The sequence below is a fragment of the Rhodnius prolixus genome, unplaced genomic scaffold (assembly GCF_049639745.1).
Source record: "Rhodnius prolixus isolate KJV_2025 unplaced genomic scaffold, Rpr scaffold_2, whole genome shotgun sequence".
NCBI classification, from domain to species: domain Eukaryota; kingdom Metazoa; phylum Arthropoda; class Insecta; order Hemiptera; family Reduviidae; genus Rhodnius; species Rhodnius prolixus.
Window position 1 is genome coordinate 19422118 of NW_027411592.1, and position 18193 is coordinate 19440310.

The following is an 18193-nucleotide window of genomic DNA, read 5'->3' on the forward strand; positions in this document are numbered from 1 at the left end:
TTAATTTTTTTATTTGATCGGAAATTGTAATTAAAATTGTTTATAGTAAACTATAAAACTGTTGAATGAAGATAAATAAAAAATAAAAATTTATTAATTAGGGTATAAACAGAACTTTCTTTTAAATGAACTTAGATTATCTGCCGAACAATAGGTGAAATAATATACCATTAACTGAATTTGTTTAAACACAAAGAATCAAGATTCAGGCAATTAATTTTTTGTTCAAGTAAAAACACCAATACCAACGGATCTTAACCATTGTATTTGGAAGAAAGGTTATAGTGATAAGGTCAACATCAACCCTTACTTCTAGTTAGTGAATAAAAGAACGTTGATTAGGAAATCATAAGTGGGATACGCCAAATGTGTTCTATGTATATTTTTGTAAATTTTCCCTGTAATTGTCATTTGTTGTGCATTTAAACTAAGTTTCTGGCATAGTTTAGTTATGGAAAACTTGTTGATATTTATCCCGGATTCTTTAAAGAAATGTGAATCAGATTACTTAATAGGAATTTTTGATGGTCAAAAAAATAATTCAGTTTGTAAATCACTTTACATATTCGGTGTACAGTCACTTTATTGCAAGTCCGTAGTGAAATCGTATCCAATTGTTGGGTGTTACAAAAATAAATCAGAATTTTTCCCAGGTTTCAGAAGAAGAAAGAATTTTGTTGTAGTATCATACAAGAAGGAAGTTACAGTTAAAAAGGTTATAATAAATCACGAATCCTTCAATTTGGGTAACTGCCACATTATTTTGTATGACGATATTGCGCTCATAAAGTCAGAACTCTTCCTTCCAAAGATACGGCAGATTACTGATGAAGGGGACCATTTCAAAATATTAACTTACCATCTAAAACGAATTAATCTAACAGAGTTAAATATGTCAAGATTTAAACTAAAAATTGTGTCATTAGTAATATTTATTTTTGAAAATATTTTGAGACTAATGGATAAGTGTTACACTTTCCTTTGTCTAACAACATTAGGAATGCATATTTATCAATCTTTACAAATATTTAGTTGGTTAATTATTACTTATAAAAGCGAAGGTAAAATTACATTAAAAACGGGTAATATTCTAATGTCCATATTAATAGATGTAATTTTTGGATATGCACTTCTGAGTATGTTAGTGGAAAGTACCAACAGCAACGATATTTTGAACTTAATTGCTTCATATACCGAGGTACACTATATTGATATATGTACTAGTATTTTCCCTCTTAGAATTCTTCAAAATTAACAGCAATTTATTTTGTAGAGCATAATCAGTTCTATAGAATTAACAATAAAATGGTTAATGGGAAGCCCTTGGGGAATAAAACTGAACTATCCATTGAACTACATTCTAGGCAATTTTTTCTTATATAATATAAAACTCTGGTGGATTTTTCTAGGTATTTTTATGCATAAAAACACATGGTTTTTAGTGAATTCTTTTTAGTTTCTAGGATAAATAATTTTTTTTAATGCTTAGGATTAGTTCGGCCTCTCTTGGAAGTAGCATTCTTTACGTTCTTAAAAATTGGACTCCTTGGACTCTCCTACCAAATTGCAATTTTAGGAGATATATTTTCTGTTGTGTCATTTCATGTGTACTGCATTTATATTTATGCAGCTAAGTGAGTAATTGGCAGATTACATAATGAGTGCTAAGTATTTACACAGTCAACTATTCTTTTTTTTTATTGCAGGCTATATTACTGGCAAGTTAGTGGATTATATTCGTTATCAAGAATATTTTTAGGAAGAAATCAAAATCCCCAACCAGGAAAGGTTGATTCTTGCCCTTATACGACTGAACAATTATTCGTCGGAACTATTTGCTTTACAGTATTATTGTTTCTCCTTCCAACAACATTGGTTTATTACATTGTTTTCACGCTGGTATTTCCATGAATTCTTCAATATTCTAATTCTTTGGAGAATATTTTTATTATACGAGTGTTTTTCATTACACATTACAGATGCGCTTGGGTGTGAACATAGTTGGAGGTGTTATGACAAGAGCAAGGTATTTTATTCAAGCCTTACCTTTATACAGCACTTTAGTTTGGATATTCAATCCAAAATTCACTGCAGGTGAGAGATTCTGATCCAAAAAAACTCTTTTCAAAATCTATGGAAAGGTAAATTTGCCATAGAATTTTTAGCTTCTTGTATCTCAATTGCGTATTTATCTACTTCAAAAAATGGGTCTTTTTCAAATAACTTGCTGATGGGTATCTAATGACACATTGATAACAATCTTTGAGCTGTAAGAAACAAAATTTGTAATTTAATTTTTGATACAAGGGAACTTGGGTAATGTAAGTGCGTAGACAATGACGGTAAAGCCAAATTCAATTACAACCCGAATGGTCGACTGTGGTATTTTTCTATATGTGGGGAGCAGGTGAAATTTTTGAACACGCCTTTGCACTGGTCAGTTAGGGGACCTAAGATCAATACTTCTTGTGTTAAAGGATATCTGAAGAGCATCTAATGTTCTCTTCTGAGATTTGGATAAGTTCCTCGATGTAGCCTAAATGATACGTATTTTTATGGTTCTTGTTTGTTTCGAACAAGGAATTAATTAGGGTAATTAATTAATCTAAAATAGTGTCTCAATCAGTTTTCACGGCTCTCCTGTTTCATTCCTCTAAGTAATTTTCTTTAACATGAAATTTTCACTTGTAAACATAACTTGCTTTAGAGTTATTTAATGTCAAATGTTATACTTCAGTTACATTGACCCTGACTCCAGTCAGCAGCTTGTCAACCGCTGGCACAGTAACACTAATTGCCTACCGAGGAAATACCAGCTTGTATGAAGTCTTTCAAAAGTGCACACCTGACATTATAAAAAAACCACCGGAAGTAAATTGGAAAGAAATTGGTTGGAATATTGTTGTAGGGAAACTTATATATCCGTTATAACTATAAAATACTTACTGGAATGGTTCAATAAAGACTAATTTTTTATTATTAAAAGATTTTGATGTTTTTCCCTCTATATAATCTTAAGTTTTGTGTATGCAATTTTTAAAAGGGTTATAGCTTAATATCGTAAATTGTGTGTGTGTGTGTGAGGCCAAATAAATCTTTAAAACAGTAAGGTTTGGTAATCATTTTATTCCACATTTCTTTAAATGAATTTATTAACTTATTTAAAATCTCATCTCTCTAGTAGTATTGATTTAATAGAATAATTCTTTATTTGAATTTTACATTGTCACTCTTGTAAGTATATTATTCTCCTTTGTATATAGGTTGCCTTTTTTCTTGAAAGGCTTTTAGACCTTCGATCCTGTCCCTAGTTGGTATAACTTGAGAATAACATAGCTCTTCAACCAAACAGCCGCCGTTCAAATTGGTATCACATCCTTTATTAATAGCTAATTTAGACATCCTTACACCTACCGGACCATTTTTTTGAATTAATCTTGCAATTTGAAGAGATTTAATGAAAGCTCCATCGTTCTCTTCATTAGTTGGTACACAGTAATTGACGATGCCAAATTCCTCTGCTTCTCTTCCGGAAAGGATTCTTGCAGTAAATATTAACTCTTTCGCGCGTGCTACTCCAATAATCCTTGGTAATCGTTGAGTTCCTCCAGCCCCTGGAATTATAGCCAAACTTGTTTCAACTAGTCCTATTTTTGCATTTTCTGATGCAACTCTAATATCCGTAGCTAGTGCCATTTCTAATCCTCCTCCAAGAGCAGCGCCGTCTATTGCTGAAATAACTGGGGCCTTTACATTTTCTAACGATGTCATAAACTTCCTGATTCTGTTCACAAATATGCGCACATCAGCTTCAGTCATAGTCAATCTTTCTTTTAAATCTGCTCCAGCGCAAAACACTCTGGGTACATAGCTACGGATGATTACAACTCTTACAGTATTGTCATTGTTAACTTTTTCTATAGCATTTTCTAATGAATCTAATAAGTTTTTACTAATGGCGTTTTTTTGCTTAACTCTATTCAAACCAAGAATCAGAATACCAGAATCTTTACCAGTGAGTGGTTCAACGATTAATTCCTTTAAGGATTGTTCAGAAGAAACAAATCGCCTGAGAACGTTTGTAATGGATGAAAAACGAGAAGCATTGAAAATCATTATTGGTAACACAGTCACAGTTCAAAAGTTACATTCAGACCAGAACTACTCTTAAATGTTACAAAACCCTCATTCGAAAAAAAGAATTACCCCCACCATGTATATCTATTTGTACGTATAAATATAAATATATATATATATTTTTATATGTTAATTAAGAATATTATGTATGTTGTGCTGAAATTAAATAAAATTTGCTTCAATATAGTTTAATTTAACCTTTACAACCGTAATTCCTGTGTAACAACAGCGTATGTAATATTCCAACCACCTGTTGTGCTTGACAGATTTACTATATATAATTTTACTTTTATTTTTATCAGGGTATATGTGTGTAGACACTTATATAATTTAAATATTATATTCGGGGCATTCAATTAATTTCGGAAAAATATCTTATTATTTGAAAATTTGAAGTGTTAATTATTCGAAAATTTGGAATTTTCTTGTCAAATGAATTGGAACGTAATCATATACTAATAAGAATTGCTTTACGCCGGAAAAACTCAACGGTAGCATTATATTCTTTCAAACAGAAAGTAACTTGAAGGGAGCCCCCTCCATACAAAAAAAATCAAATTTTATTTTCTTTTCCCTTATTTCATTCCTTTAGTTTTCTTTTAATTTCAAACTTCATCTTAAGTTCAAATTTAAGCAATATATGTTGAGAAAGGAATAAAAATTTAAAGAACATTGTTGCCTAATCCTATTTCTTTTGATTCTTCTAATGAAACTATGTATCAATAAGGTGCGTTAGATTTCTTAATCACGATTTTGATATAAGTAATCGATATTACACTTTAATTTTTAAATCTTTTTTGTCCAATTAAAAGTAGAGGCATCACTACAGCTTCCTTTTCCGGTAATAGCACTATTCTGTCTAATTTGTAAATGGATCCAACTCACAAACAGGAATGCCAGGATGGATTGGAACGCTACTACCTACTGGCGGAATCAGACTCAAGGCCAATTGCTGTGGTATTGATGAAGGGAACGGTGAAGGAGGCACGTGCATCAAGTTGGGAGTGCCTATCTGGATTTTTTCGGAGAATTTTTACATAACATTTGTGCTACTGTTCTGCAAAATTTCAGCGTTTGCAGTGCGCACTTTTTTGTTATTTGACTGTTTCAGATTTTCTCTTCGTCAATCGTTAGTGGCACTAAATTGCAAAGTTTCATTTTTTGCAGTGCAATATTAATAACATTATTTATGAAACTCGTTCCCCCCTTTGATTTATAGCAGTTGTTCATAATCCATGCAACTTGGAAAAGTGTCTTTTTTATTGACATTAGTATATGTATAGTAATTTCCTGAAACCTTCTATCTATTTATTTACCGTAAAAACTTGACATAATCAAAATAAATCCTTTAGAAACTAGGAGCAACAGAATAAAAAAAAGAAAACAAAGTTGGTACGGTTCTGAGATACGATTTTAAAGCAAACTCTCACTAAAAATTTCAATATTTCTTCTGAAATAAGAGATCCACTTTTTTTTTTTAATTCAATATACTATATACTCTGAGTCTAGACGTATCAGATGACGTAAGAATAAATATGAATTGATGAGTTTTCTAAAAGTTGGCTGGATCCTCCCTCACTTTAACCTCAAACTGGAAATTAGCTGATTGTCCATATTCATCATGAAGTACAAAGGAATAATTATTAGAATTTTCCTTTAATTAAATATTTTTAATGAGATTAAATTTAATTAATCTTAAAAACTCTTTTTAATTCTGGTATTTCTCTCTTAGTAATTAGTATTTTCATCAAAGAAAGAACCTGTACTTTGGCTCTTATTGTATCAAAGATATACACGTTTCTATAGCAACGCCAGAAGAAATGCGTAAAACAAGTGTTGTGTATATATTACATTGCTCTGAATTATAATTAACGTAATTGTAAAGAGGATTTGTGCAGTAATTTGCTTGAGAAATATGTTCTTCTTTGTTTTTGTAAAAGACATTTTATTGGACTTCATTGAATCTATTGCCAACATATTTAAGTGACATAACATTGTCTTCCAAAAATTCAGTGAGCAGGAATTGTTCATGGTTCTTTCTTTTTTTCATGTTTTAAGTTGATTAATATGAGAAGCACAGGGTTTATTTACTAGTAGTTTTAAAATTGAGAATACATTCTTCAATGGAGGAAATTGCAGAAAAAAAAATACCTTTTTGGCTAGAGGAATGGACCAGGTATATTATATAAACGGAACATTTTTTTAAAAGTATTACTAAGTACTAAGAAAATGTAATATAAATTTTAGGTTTAGTGGATCCAGTCAAATCAGCTATTTTATGTTCAGTATTTTTTTTGTTGATAAATGATAAAAACAAAAAAAAATTTTTATTTTCTTTACCATTACAGAAAACTGCTTTTTTTCCGCCTGACTTCCATGATATTGGAATTTTTCAAATTATCAAATTTCTCGGAAGGCTAACCCATCAACAGCAAAAGCTCGATTTCTCTTTCTCTTAAATGCTAGATATCGACATTCTTTCAACACATGAACTTTATTTTATTATTATTATATTTATTCAATGTAGTTTAAATTGTTTTTTGTTTTTAATTTTTAGCCACTATTAATCTTTGCAGTGATTTAGACTAAATAATGACCTATCCGAAATAAAACCGTATCCTAATAAGTGAAGTAAATTATAAAAGAAAAAGTTTTGTACTATTTATAATTTATGTTTTGCGAATCTCCTGAAAAATTGTGTGTGACAGTCATAAAAGAACAACGACGTTCATACCAACTTGAATATTTGCAGTTTAAATCAAAATATTAACATCTATTCGCTATAAATTTCTTTACATATGTAAATAATTTTTAGGAATGTTAATATAAATAAGACCAGACCTCAGTCCTGGAAACCTATACCTATAACTGAAAAATATATTGAAGTAAAAAAGCGAGCTATTACTACGCCTGCGAGGATTAGTTCTTCTCATTCTTCTTTAGATTTGTTGGACGATGACTTAATAAATGATATCACCACCGAAGATGAGGAAGGTATGTTTAAAAACACAATAGCAAAAAATTAGTTCCTCAATTACAGAAATGCGTATTATTTTTCTGAACCAAATAATTAGTTGACAGGTTATTTCCTAAAAATGATAGTGATCAAAGTTGGCACACTCCTGAAATTAATACACCAGATAAAAGTTGGCATACCCCTGAAATTAGTACACCGACTGATAGTTTTTTATCAATATTAGAAGAAGAATTTGGTGAACTGACTTTACCAAGCCGCAGAAATTCTAGTGGGCTTTCTAATAATGAAGAACGATACACACCGAGCTTGTTAACAGTACCGTCCGAATTGGACAAATACCATTACAGAAGGTATATTTATGTTCTAATTTAAACATGGATACCATATTAATTCTTTATTGAAAAAAATTAATACTTGGAACCAAATTATAATAAATATATATATATTTATTTAATATAAATATATAAGTATTTAAGGTACAACATTTAGTATTTCTCGGGTTGTTTCGACTTTGACTAATCACTTCGGTATATAAAATTTGTTCTTTATACATATACATTTTTGATTAAAAAGCCAAGTTCAAAAAATTTATTTCCTGTAAAAGGTTTATTACTTATATTTTCAAGCAAACTATGTGCTTATTATTATTATTTTTAATGGGAGGTTTTTATCACATCAATTTAACGAACAACCCACTCCCCCTGAAATTATACAATATATACATTATATTTTGAAATTACCTGAATTAAGTTTGTAAACAAGCAGTTTTTTAAGAAAAAAAGGTGATCAGAAAATTTACCTTTTGTCATATCAAAATTTAGTTTAAAAATATTTCGCAAGAATTTTTACATGTGCGCACTTGAACATGAATTCTAAAGCCGTAGAATGTTGAAATCAAATGCGTCTCCATTTCTCATTTTTACCAATTTTACTCAAGAAAAAATTTTTTATTTACTGACATATATCGAGTTTTTCAGGTTTAGTGGAACTACAAAACCTCTGATGAATAATTTCTACGAATTAAATGATAAAAATTCGAATACTGAAGGACGTAATCAAGGGTTTGAGAAAAGATTAGAAGAGAGTTGGTCATCTTTAGATATTTTTAATCAGAGGCATCGAGGTCGAATTTCTAAAAGGATTGATGGTAATATATTGAAAATTTGCTATTTGAGCTTATTTGGTTGATATTTAAGACTGAGATTCGAGCTGAACAAGAATGATGTACATGACACCAAATAATAAATGAAATAATTACCTTATGGTTCATTTTTTCAGTAAAATACTTGTTGAGCGATTATATGCTTTATTCAAATACAGCCGGACGGTCGAAAGATTAAATTTTGTAAAACGCTTTTAATGTACATTAACTAGTTGTGAATCTGCCCTCTAGAGGGAAGTAAGTACATGTTATTTCTTCAGGGATCGGCGTTTTCTGTGGTATGCCAGCCACTTCCTGTGACTAATTCATTATTAGGAAAAAGAAGTTGATACGTTGAGTTTTTTGCGTTTAGCGTATTAATGATCAACAATAATATTTTCTGATTCATACAGAAATTAAATAACCATGGAAAGAATATAGGCTATGGACCCTGAACCCTTAGCCAAATAGTAAGTTTTAGTTCAGTTCGTTGTCGATATTAAAAAACAAGGTAATTGAAAAGCAGAGTTATGTAAGTTAAAAAAAAAATTCATTGCAAGGGTATAGCAAAACAATAGTTAACGAAAACTTTTGAAAAACAAAAAACAATTGGTAAACTTGTGTTTCTTACCTTAGCAATATGTATTATTGTGTTTAAATTTTTTTCTTAAAAGATCCTTTCTAAATTCTAGCGGCTGATTTTAAAATTCTAGATGATATGATGCTTCTTGATTCGGAGAATAAAGCTAAGGATGGTGGATCAGTCTCCCCGCAGTCAGTAAAACCAGAAACACCTGTAGAAAAAGAAGATTTCATCATCCCGGAATTACCATCTGGTAGACATATGAAGTTTGATATTACATCAACTTGGGGAGACAGACATTATGTAGGCTTAAATGGAATCGAAATATTCTCAGTTACCGGAGAATTGGTTCAAGTGAGCAGTGTAAATATTTTTTTTTTTTCTTGCATGAAATAATTTGGATCATTATTTAACTTTAGATAAAAAGGATCTTTGAAGTCAGGGGTTGGAAATATCTTTTTAGATTAGTTCAAACCCCGCAGACATAAATGTCCTACCAGAATACTCTAAGGATCCTAGAGTAGTAGAAAATTTGCTAGATAAAGTTAACAGGACGAGAGATGATATGCATTTGTGGTTGACACCTTTCACCCAAGGAAAACATCATTACATTTCTATAACTCTGGAACAAGTACAAACTATTGCTATGATAAGAATATGGGTAAGATTAAAAATTTTTAAAATATAAATGTGGTTTTTAAGTTCTTATTTTTTAATTGATGTAATTGTTGAAATAATTTACGTGAAATCAACCACAAATGGATTAGGAGTAATTTTCTGAATGAATAGATTCTACAGTTATTGCTACTTGGTATAAACGTTTCGTCGGCTTTCAGAAATAGTTAATTTTTTGAAAGCTTGAAAAACAAATCTGGATACAAATTAAGTACCTCAATGTTAAGAAAAAGTTCTGTTTTAATTATACTTCCGCTAAAGATGAAGTTAACTATGTGATGAAAATGTGATTAGATCCGCAGTGTTAATTTTATCCGTCCTAGCACTCGTACTTTTGGTATCCCTGACCGGTTTCGAACTTCCTTCTATCATCAGAGGTTGTTATCAGGTTGGTGTAGAGAATTTTACTTTTAACTTTGTTTCTGTCTCATACAACACTTGCTGACTCATGATGGTTTGGGATACCAAAAACAGGCGGGCGATGGATAATGTCAATGATGAAAATATTCCTGATCATGAGACCTATCTTGCCTTATTCTCACAGAATTTCTGTTTTTTAAAAAAAAATGAAGTCAAAAAATCTGGTATATCAGGGGCAAAGTCTCTTTTTATTACAGTATTAACTTCCAAGTAAAATTTTCAAAGTTTCATATTCAAAGTTTTAATTAAAGAATTAGTTTCTTAGGATTGTTTAGAAACCTCTAAGGTGGCTTTCATGGGTTGGGTTTAGGCGGAAACAGCTACCTTAATGAACAATTAGCCCAAATAGCTCTTAGGCACTCTGTCAGTGCCAATATCGACTTGAAATGACAACCTAGAATTAATTTCCCAGATTCCCGGACTTACCATAAAATTTATATACAGGGTGATCCATTTAAAACATACCATTCGCTAATAATATTTTAGGTAAGCAAAAATCCGGAAAAACCCATTAAATAAACTATACGTTTGTTTGGTCTAGTTTTCGAATTTTCTACCCCGTTGCAGTACCTTCATTTTTGGCGGAGTTACGGCCAAAAAACTGATCCAGGTATTATAAGACCACTGATTTTGACAATGATTATGAAAACTACATCAAAAATTGTGAAAAATGACGTTGACTTCGTTACGATATCTCTAATATTTGTCGATATTTAAGATCAAAGTTACAATTTTATCTATTCGTAATCGGTTTACAATGTTAATTTTCCACCAGATATACGTTTTGGGAGGTCCTCTGACTGCAAAACATGTTATTGGTGACGCAAATAACAAAAATAATAATAATAATTGAAGATTATAAAAAATGTAGTGTAATGTAATGGTTGTAGGAGAATCAGAATAAATTTGTTTTATCATCAAATAAAAGCAACCATTACATCAGTTTAATGTACTCCTTATGCAAGACTTCTTGACCCATGATTACGGTAAGAATATCTTGCCAGGGTGTTGGTCTAGTGGTCAAGAGCGTGACTTTGTAAGTGGGGATCCCCAGTTCAAATCCTGCTTATGACTACATTTTATTAAAAAAAGTATCATGATGTATTAAGTATTATGAATGACTTGACTGCGTTCGCGGGATTCGAACTGAGATTTAAATGTTAATTAAGCAATAAGTTTGAACCTTTAAATGTAAGATATTGAACCTTTAAACATTTGACAAGAAATTTCCAATTTTTTGGTAATTAAACGCAACTATCCCAAAATTACCAAAAGAGTATTAAACCTTCTAGTTTGTAACAGAATTTAAATTTACCATCAAATGTCATTATAGGGGTAGAGAACTGATTTATTTAATTATAAATTTTTCTTAATATCACAATAAATTTCTCCGTCTTTAGGTGGCAATTAAGGCCAATCGGATCCTAGCGAGAAAACTCAGTGCAACACCGAAGTAGGCACCTCTAATAAGGTCACTTTATCTAAGGCTTACAGGTTATAAAATTCGGAATACAACTATTACTGTTTGTGAACCTTTCAAGGGCTCATAATGCTCATAATGCTTCAATTATCATCTGAGGGCAGTGATGAAATTAGATTTTGATTCCTGAGTTCGCAGCCAATCTGAGGCATTTACTGGAGTAAAACTCCGGGCAAAGAAATTAAAAAGTTTACTGGGGAACCAATTATTCGCTAAAAGCCTACTCGATCGTCTCTAAGAGTTATGTTGGGTCTGTTGACTTTACACTGCTGGCTCGAAGTCGCAAAAGCCAATGGTGACGGTAAACATGTTGTGTTTATATTTAAGCAGTTTGGTGTTCAGGAAATGAAAAAGAGCGAGAAAAACTTTTTTGAACGTAAAGCCTCAGAATAGGTGTTGTTGAAAATTCAATTTTGAAACTTGATAGAAACGCAATACCTTCTTCTAGAGCAATTAGAGAAATAAAACTATCTAAAAATAGGAAAGAACATTGCCAGATTTCTTCTTAGGAACAAAACTTACTTTAGAGATCTTAATTTTTTGAACTTAAGAAAAAAAAAAAGTTTGCACTTCAGTTTTATTTATTTTTTTAAATGACAAACTTGGTTCCGATAAAAGTACTGATATTGAATGTTTTTGGACGTATGTGTAAATGTATTATGAAACAATTGTTAATCCATATATAACGTTTCTAGAATTATAACAAATCAAGAATACATTCTTATAGAGGTGTAAAGGATATGCAAATTACATTAGATGACAAAAAAATTTTTGAGGGTGAAATTGCTCGTGCCAGTGGAGGAATACTTGGTAATACAGATACTTTTGGCGACGTAAGTCATTTTATCCTATTAAACATGCTTATTTATAACACATATGTCTATATGTAGCCATACAAAAGGTTAAAAATGGTTTTTGTTTTGTTTTTTTAGACAATTTTATTTACAACTGATGATGATATTTTGGAACTTGTTTCTCAGCATGATGACGCTTTTCATAGCGTTATGAACAAAGTAACCGAATCAGTGAAAAGCATATTTCCAGAAAGACCACTAACAGCTGATGTTGGGGTAAAAACGCTTTTTCATTATAAAAACTTACTGTAGGAACATTCAATGTTTTTCTACGGTTGCTCATGTATTCTGTTTTAAATGAGGCTTATTATTATTTACAGGATGTTCGTCCTATGACTTGTCCCGGTCTCACGAAAATTCAGTCGGAAACTGAAGTGGCTGGCGCAGTATTATGTCTTCAAACCATGTGTATAAAGTTGATTAGCAGTTGGGGTTTAAATACAATAGGGTTAACAGGTATAGAAGTTTTAGGAGAAACAGGAGAACCTCTGGAAATAAAAAACATTGTAGCTGAACCACTCTCCAATAGTAACAGTATTATTAGGTGAATTTTCAAATAAAAGTTAATGGATAAAAGCGTAATCAAAAGCTCATCTGATTCTCAACCAATGTTAATTTTTATTCTTTCAAAAAATATTAAGATTATAAACAAGATTTTTATCTTTGAACTTTCTAAATATATCTCTGAAGCAATAAAATATTAAATTTTGCCTTAAGTGTTTGATCAATTTTCACTTAATTGTCTTGTTGTAAGGCTTGTGGATGGTGTAAACGAGACTATAGAGAGGAAGCATATGTGGCGAACAGATTTAAGTAAGTCAAGTATATTACTGTGGCTAGTGATATCTGTACCTGTTCACATTTCTGCCATTAATGTATGGAACTACAATGAATCTGAGGAATTAAGCTATGCTGGTGTAAGTATCTTAATTTTTATGAATATTGTTTACACAGATTTTTTCCATATGCTAAATCATGTATAAATAAGTAGAGAGAATTTTTTTCTTATTTATCTTTTTATTAAAAAATTAATCTTTTTTTTTATATGTTATTTTGCTAAAATAATGATTTACTCATTCTAATTGACTCTGTAAAACAGATAGGCATTTCATTGAAAGGCGAGTTCTCATTCTTCATAAGAGCAAGTTCTGTCTGATAGTATCAGATAATTTTATAGGTTGGTCGTAGGTAAAATAATAGCAGAACTGAAAAGTGATGAATCCAGTATCTGAGTTGACAACTTAAGTTGATGATGTACGAACTAAAAACAAATCATTTAAGAGATATACATATCTAGTCAAACGATTTTCTGTAAACTCGGTTTTTTACACACTCCACTAGGTGATAAATACCTTACCGTTCTCCCTTTAAGAGAGAACTACTTCATGCCTCCCTTCAAATCTAACCTGAAATGCAATTTCCACGCAAAATGTTTCAGACGGAACTTATACCTACTATGCGAATACATAGTATACTTAAATTTAAATAAATCATTAGTAATATTTAATTGATTATAGGTAAAGCATTTGAAAATCATGATCGATGACAAGGAAATATGTGAAGAAGCTTTAGTTAGAAAAGCACCTGGACATTGTCATTATAAAATTTGCCAAAAAATTCCTCTCATTAAATCAAGTAACATAAATGTAGAACCGGTGGATTCAATTATGAAATCTCTTCTCTCGCCTAGAGGTTTGAGTAAATAAAATTTTTGTTTTTTTCTCTTGTCCTAAGTATTTTCTAAGTACTTTTTTACTAAGTATTTTCACTTTTTTTTTTTTTTTTGCATATTACCTGCAGGGCCTCTTAATTTTGAAGAATATGAATCTCCTGAGATGCCAGCAGGTTTTGTTTTTCAATTCCAGCTGCTCTCCTCTTGGGGAGATCCGTACTATATTGGTTTGAATGGCATAGAGCTCTATGACATTAATGGTCGATGGATTCCAATAACTGAAGATCGTATGTATACTACATTAAGAATAAATTCTACATTACCAATTAAAATTTTTAAGATCCCATATACTTAATCAAGAATATTATGTGGTGTAATAACTGATGATTTTATTATGTGCATTAGATATCAGTGCTCATCCGTCAAGTGTTAACATTTTAGAAGGTATTAACGATGATGTGAGGACCCCTGATAAACTGGTAGATGGCGTAAACAGTACTGTCGATGGAAGACATATGTGGTTGGCACCAATACTTCCAGGAGTGGTCAGAAGCCAGTTTTTGCATTATTTACTGCACTCGAGAAATTTAACTTTTGGCTCAAGATAGTATCATATTCTTTATCCTAGAAAGTTGGAACTCATTAAATTACTAATCGTAAGGGTTGGACAACAACTAATGTATCTAAGTCTTAGACGTTTGAATAAGGATTCTTATTCTTCAGTATGGACATCTGACGAAGAAGGTTTCTCCTTTCCAAATGAGCCATAAGCAGGGATGTTTTTAATAATTATATTATGGCTCTTTCTAAATGATTCTCATAATTTTTTAAAGGGCTACAGACGTTTAGCTGAGTTGAGTACAAGATGACTTTTGCGTATTGCTGGCCGTCAATGTGGGTTTCTTTGGAAGTGATCCTTTAGCGCTTAAGAGAATAATAAACTGGGTATCGTCTTATTGTGATATGTGGAATGTATGAGAGTCTTGAAAATCCGAAAATATAATTTTTAGAAAAAGTTATAAATTTTAGTGGAGTGAGAGTTATTACAGGCGTTTGTCAAAATTACAGTTATTTTTCCCTTCAAAAGGATATTAAATGGCGAAGGCAGCGCTTATGCCAATTCACAAAAATACATTGAGCCAAAATAAAGTCTGTTTTTGCAAAATTTGAAATTTTTAATTCATAACCGGGGATTATAATGTTACGCGGCGAAGATTTGCGATTTTATGTGGGTAAGAATGAATTTCAATTGCAAAATTTTAGAAAATTTGGAAAAAAAGGAGGAAATAATCTACCACATAAATTTCAAAAACTACATACATGCGCTTTTTAGAGTGGAACAAATCCATTTTTCCTAAATCCAAGTTGATAATAATGGAAAAATTAGAATACATAGATGAATTTAATTTTGAAGTTTATAGTTTCAGTTAATTCAATGTTTTCAGTTTTTTTTATTTTACTTAAATTGGTTTAAATATTAGAGTCAGCTCCAGAAAAGGGACTACCAAAGTTCTAATAAAATTAAAATGTTTTCTACAATAATATACTTTCCACCTTCATACAATAATTTTAAGACCTATTTTAAAAATAATTTTTTTCTACAATAAAACAATTCATTAATATAAATTTGGTTTTTTAAATAGATAAATACTATATACATTGTATTCGATGTGGTTACGACTTTATCAATGATAAAATTGTGGAATTATGGAAAAACATCCAGTAGAGGTGTCAAAGAATTTGGCGTAGGTATCGATTTGTATCAATAATTACAATAATTATTGTACTTGATAAAATTAAACAGTAAATGACTTAAGAAAGCTGCGATTAATCCTGTCAAAGCTAAATTCATTTTAGAAAGTTTATTTATTTATTTGTTTGTGGCTAAATTTTTTATTGTTTCTATGCAAGCATTGTAAATTGTGTATGTTGTAATTGCAGATACTGGTGGATGATTTATTAGTATATAATGGTATTTTGGAGTGTACAGATTCAGGTGAAAATAGTATTCCAAATAGAACAGTAATATTCTCTAGAGAAATGGAATGTATAAAATCAAGAAAAAATGCTAGGTAAATTGCCTAGGCTTCAATGTTTTATTCTTTGATGTTTATTTGTTCTTCTCATTGATTTTTTTTATGTATAACATCTAGATCAAGACATTCTTTGGATGCCAGCAGAATATCTGTAATTTCCGCTGACCAATCAAAACGACCATTTACATCTCTTCAAGTACCCATGGATTATTCTAGAAGTAAAAGTGTCCTGGATTTCTGAACTTTGTACTCAAAGACTTCGCATAATTAGGTTAGACTTTTTTTTTCTTTAGTATGTTAAAAATTTACATGTTTCTATTTCTGTGCATGTAGCCAACATTTCCAGATTGATTTGCCTAACCTGATTTAAAATTCAGAAATTAAAAAAAAAATCCGATAAATACATCAGATTTAATCGTTTGAACTCAAATTACTTGAGGATTTGGACTATTGTTAAAAAAATGTTTTTATAAAATTTGTCCTCACTTACAATTTAAATTTTTCTAATAGGATTTCCCAATGAATATTAAAGTAAGTGGGCATTTAAATGTGATTAATCATACTTCTGGTTCATGTTTATTAATTATTTTAACTGTCACATACAGTTTCTCCAGATATTTATCATGTTCCGGAATTTCAGAAAATATTATTAAAAAAAAGTTGTGACTCTATTGGTGTCTAAAGCTCAAGGGCTTCCAGGTACATCCAAAAATTCGAAAAAGAATACAAACTATTAACCTTTTATAGAATAAATATTGCAGAGGGAGTGAAAAAAAATCATAGTTAATGATGTTTTTTTTAGGTACTCGTGGATTTTTACTCTCAATTGCCATGGGGTCAACTGCCATTCACACATTTTATTAAAAATTTTGTTTTTTAAAAGATATTGTTTTTTACTTTAAGTAGTGCAATGTTGTTATTCTAGGAAAAAAATAAATTGCATTCCTAGATAGTTTTTAAGTTTATACTTTTCGAAAATAATTATCTTCAATTTATTAATGCATTATAGTTGTACTAAATTTCTAAACTTTTTACTAAAAGATTCCTCAAAAATAAGATAAGATTTTAATTTGTAAATCAAATTAATTATTAATATTCATTTTTTTATTCTAATCAATTTAATGCAGATATATTTTTTCTAAATTTGTCTAATATTTTCAGTTAAAGTTGTAAAATCTAGATTGATTTCACATTCAGAAATTAAAAAATACTTAGTTTTAGTTTTAAGAGTTAATGGATCTATTATTGTGGAAAAATATTGTTATATAATTTGAACAAGAATATATTTATTTATTATTTTATTAAATTTAATTGATTTTAAGAACTGTAAAGCGAGATTTTGCAGGTTTAAAATAAGAAAATTAGCAGTTCAAACAAAAAACATGAATTATTGATTATTACCTAATTTGATTAAAATGTTGACAAAAATTTTAAGAAAAATTTACACAAACAAATTTGTTGGTACTTATTACTCTTTTTCTGATAACTTACTATTTCGTTAACTTGAGAGTCTAGGCAGATTATATAAGATTTTAAACAAAAAAATATTCTATTATCATGTACTTCTTTAACATCGTACGATGTTAGAAGGTCTTCGCCTTATTTTTTTTTTGTATTTTCATTTTTCCGACGTTTGGATATTATATAATCAATTATCTTCAGGCATCTTCAAGGATACTATGTGGAATTGCCCAAAATAATTTCATGATTTTAGTGAATCAGGAAATCAGGATTAGTGATGGGCATTTCAGATCAAAAAATTGTAATACATATAAGAGCGAGAAAGATAATTTCGTAGAACAAAAATTTAATAAGTTCATGGCAATAGCGATAGCTAACTAAAAAAAGGCTGGACTGTGGCTATCCAACTGCTTGCTTTTAATGCCATCTTCTACAGTACCTTTAAAACGGGGATTGAGAATTCGTTTTGTGGAAGAGTAGGATGGTTGTTGAGCCATCTTATAGTTTCAGTAAAGTCCACAATGGGTGGAAAGGTGTTAACGTCCTTTCAGAAGGTAGGTGTACTGGTGCTTCTTGATTTTTTGCTAAATTAACAGCAGCGTCGCCAAACTTGAATCCATCATTGGTGGAGAAAACATTACAAAAGGTGTTGTCCATTTAGTATAATGGTTCTTCCACTTGAGGGGTCTTCATTGCTACCCTAAAAAGTTTTCGCTTCCTGCTACTTTTCGTTTTTGAACAAGTGCACCATGCCCTT

General features: G+C 30.5%; 3 protein-coding genes across 14 annotated transcripts; 2 read left to right on the forward strand and 1 right to left on the reverse strand.

The window, feature by feature from the left end:
• The first annotated feature begins 254 nt into the window (after positions 1–254).
• On the forward strand, positions 255–2987 carry PIG-Q (phosphatidylinositol glycan anchor biosynthesis class Q). Of its 3 annotated transcripts, none has more exons than XM_074118434.1 (6): positions 255–1198; positions 1274–1409; positions 1490–1634; positions 1707–1899; positions 1980–2141; positions 2738–2877. In XM_074118434.1, exons 1-5 carry the CDS (start codon positions 452–454, stop codon positions 2106–2108), a joined length of 1350 nt encoding a protein of 449 aa, XP_073974535.1. In that variant the 5' UTR covers positions 255–451; the 3' UTR covers positions 2109–2141; positions 2738–2877. The 3 variants fall into 3 exon arrangements, with proteins under 3 accessions (XP_073974535.1, XP_073974534.1, XP_073974536.1); XM_074118433.1 differs by having other exon boundaries at positions 256–1198; positions 1980–2094; positions 2738–2987; XM_074118435.1 differs by lacking the exon at positions 1274–1409 and having other exon boundaries at positions 256–746; positions 1980–2094; positions 2738–2987.
• Positions 2988–3106: 119 nt separating this feature from the next.
• Positions 3107–4356, reverse strand: LOC141449224 (methylglutaconyl-CoA hydratase, mitochondrial). The gene has a single exon (XM_074118439.1). The coding sequence runs from the start codon at positions 4114–4116 to the stop codon at positions 3244–3246; it is 873 nt and encodes a 290-aa protein (XP_073974540.1). The 5' UTR covers positions 4117–4356; the 3' UTR covers positions 3107–3243.
• A 1562-nt stretch (positions 4357–5918) lies between these two features.
• LOC141449215 (katanin-interacting protein-like) lies at positions 5919–17407 on the forward strand. Of its 10 annotated transcripts, XR_012455394.1 has the most exons (19): positions 5920–6313; positions 6953–7131; positions 7212–7464; positions 8092–8261; positions 8948–9201; positions 9302–9499; positions 12109–12246; positions 12346–12483; positions 12588–12811; positions 13022–13184; positions 13785–13965; positions 14068–14226; positions 14345–14484; positions 15583–15684; positions 15881–16011; positions 16093–16246; positions 16486–16506; positions 16581–16674; positions 16778–17407. XR_012455394.1 is itself a non-coding variant. In XM_074118416.1 (17 exons), exons 1-16 carry the CDS (start codon positions 6261–6263, stop codon positions 16214–16216), a joined length of 2598 nt encoding a protein of 865 aa, XP_073974517.1. In that variant the 5' UTR covers positions 5920–6260; the 3' UTR covers positions 16217–16246; positions 16778–17404. The 10 variants fall into 10 exon arrangements, 7 of the variants coding, with proteins under 7 accessions (XP_073974517.1, XP_073974515.1, XP_073974521.1 ...); XR_012455393.1 differs by lacking the exon at positions 16486–16506 and having other exon boundaries at positions 16778–17406; XM_074118416.1 differs by lacking the exons at positions 16486–16506; positions 16581–16674 and having other exon boundaries at positions 8948–9192; positions 16778–17404.
• Positions 17408–18193: the final 786 nt, after the last annotated feature.

What these genes read in the sequence shown, in the direction of transcription:
- PIG-Q (XM_074118433.1), top strand. Translation starts at nt 452, where the DNA reads ATGGAAAACTTGTTGATATTTATCCCGGATTCTTTAAAGAAATGTGAA. An exon ending in ATTTATATTTATGCAGCTAA is followed by an intron (nt 1,635 to 1,706) that starts GTGAGTAATTGG and finishes TTTTTATTGCAG; the next exon opens with GCTATATTACTGGCAAGTTA. An exon ending in ATTACATTGTTTTCACGCTG is followed by an intron (nt 1,900 to 1,979) that starts GTATTTCCATGA and finishes TACACATTACAG; the next exon opens with ATGCGCTTGGGTGTGAACAT.
- LOC141449224 (XM_074118439.1), bottom strand. Translation starts at nt 4,116, where the DNA reads ATGATTTTCAATGCTTCTCGTTTTTCATCCATTACAAACGTTCTCAGG.
- LOC141449215 (XM_074118414.1), top strand. Translation starts at nt 6,261, where the DNA reads ATGGAGGAAATTGCAGAAAAAAAAATACCTTTTTGGCTAGAGGAATGG. An exon ending in CACCAATACTTCCAGGAGTG is followed by an intron (nt 14,485 to 15,582) that starts GTCAGAAGCCAG and finishes TTTTTTAAATAG; the next exon opens with ATAAATACTATATACATTGT. An exon ending in AAATCAAGAAAAAATGCTAG is followed by an intron (nt 16,012 to 16,092) that starts GTAAATTGCCTA and finishes TATAACATCTAG; the next exon opens with ATCAAGACATTCTTTGGATG.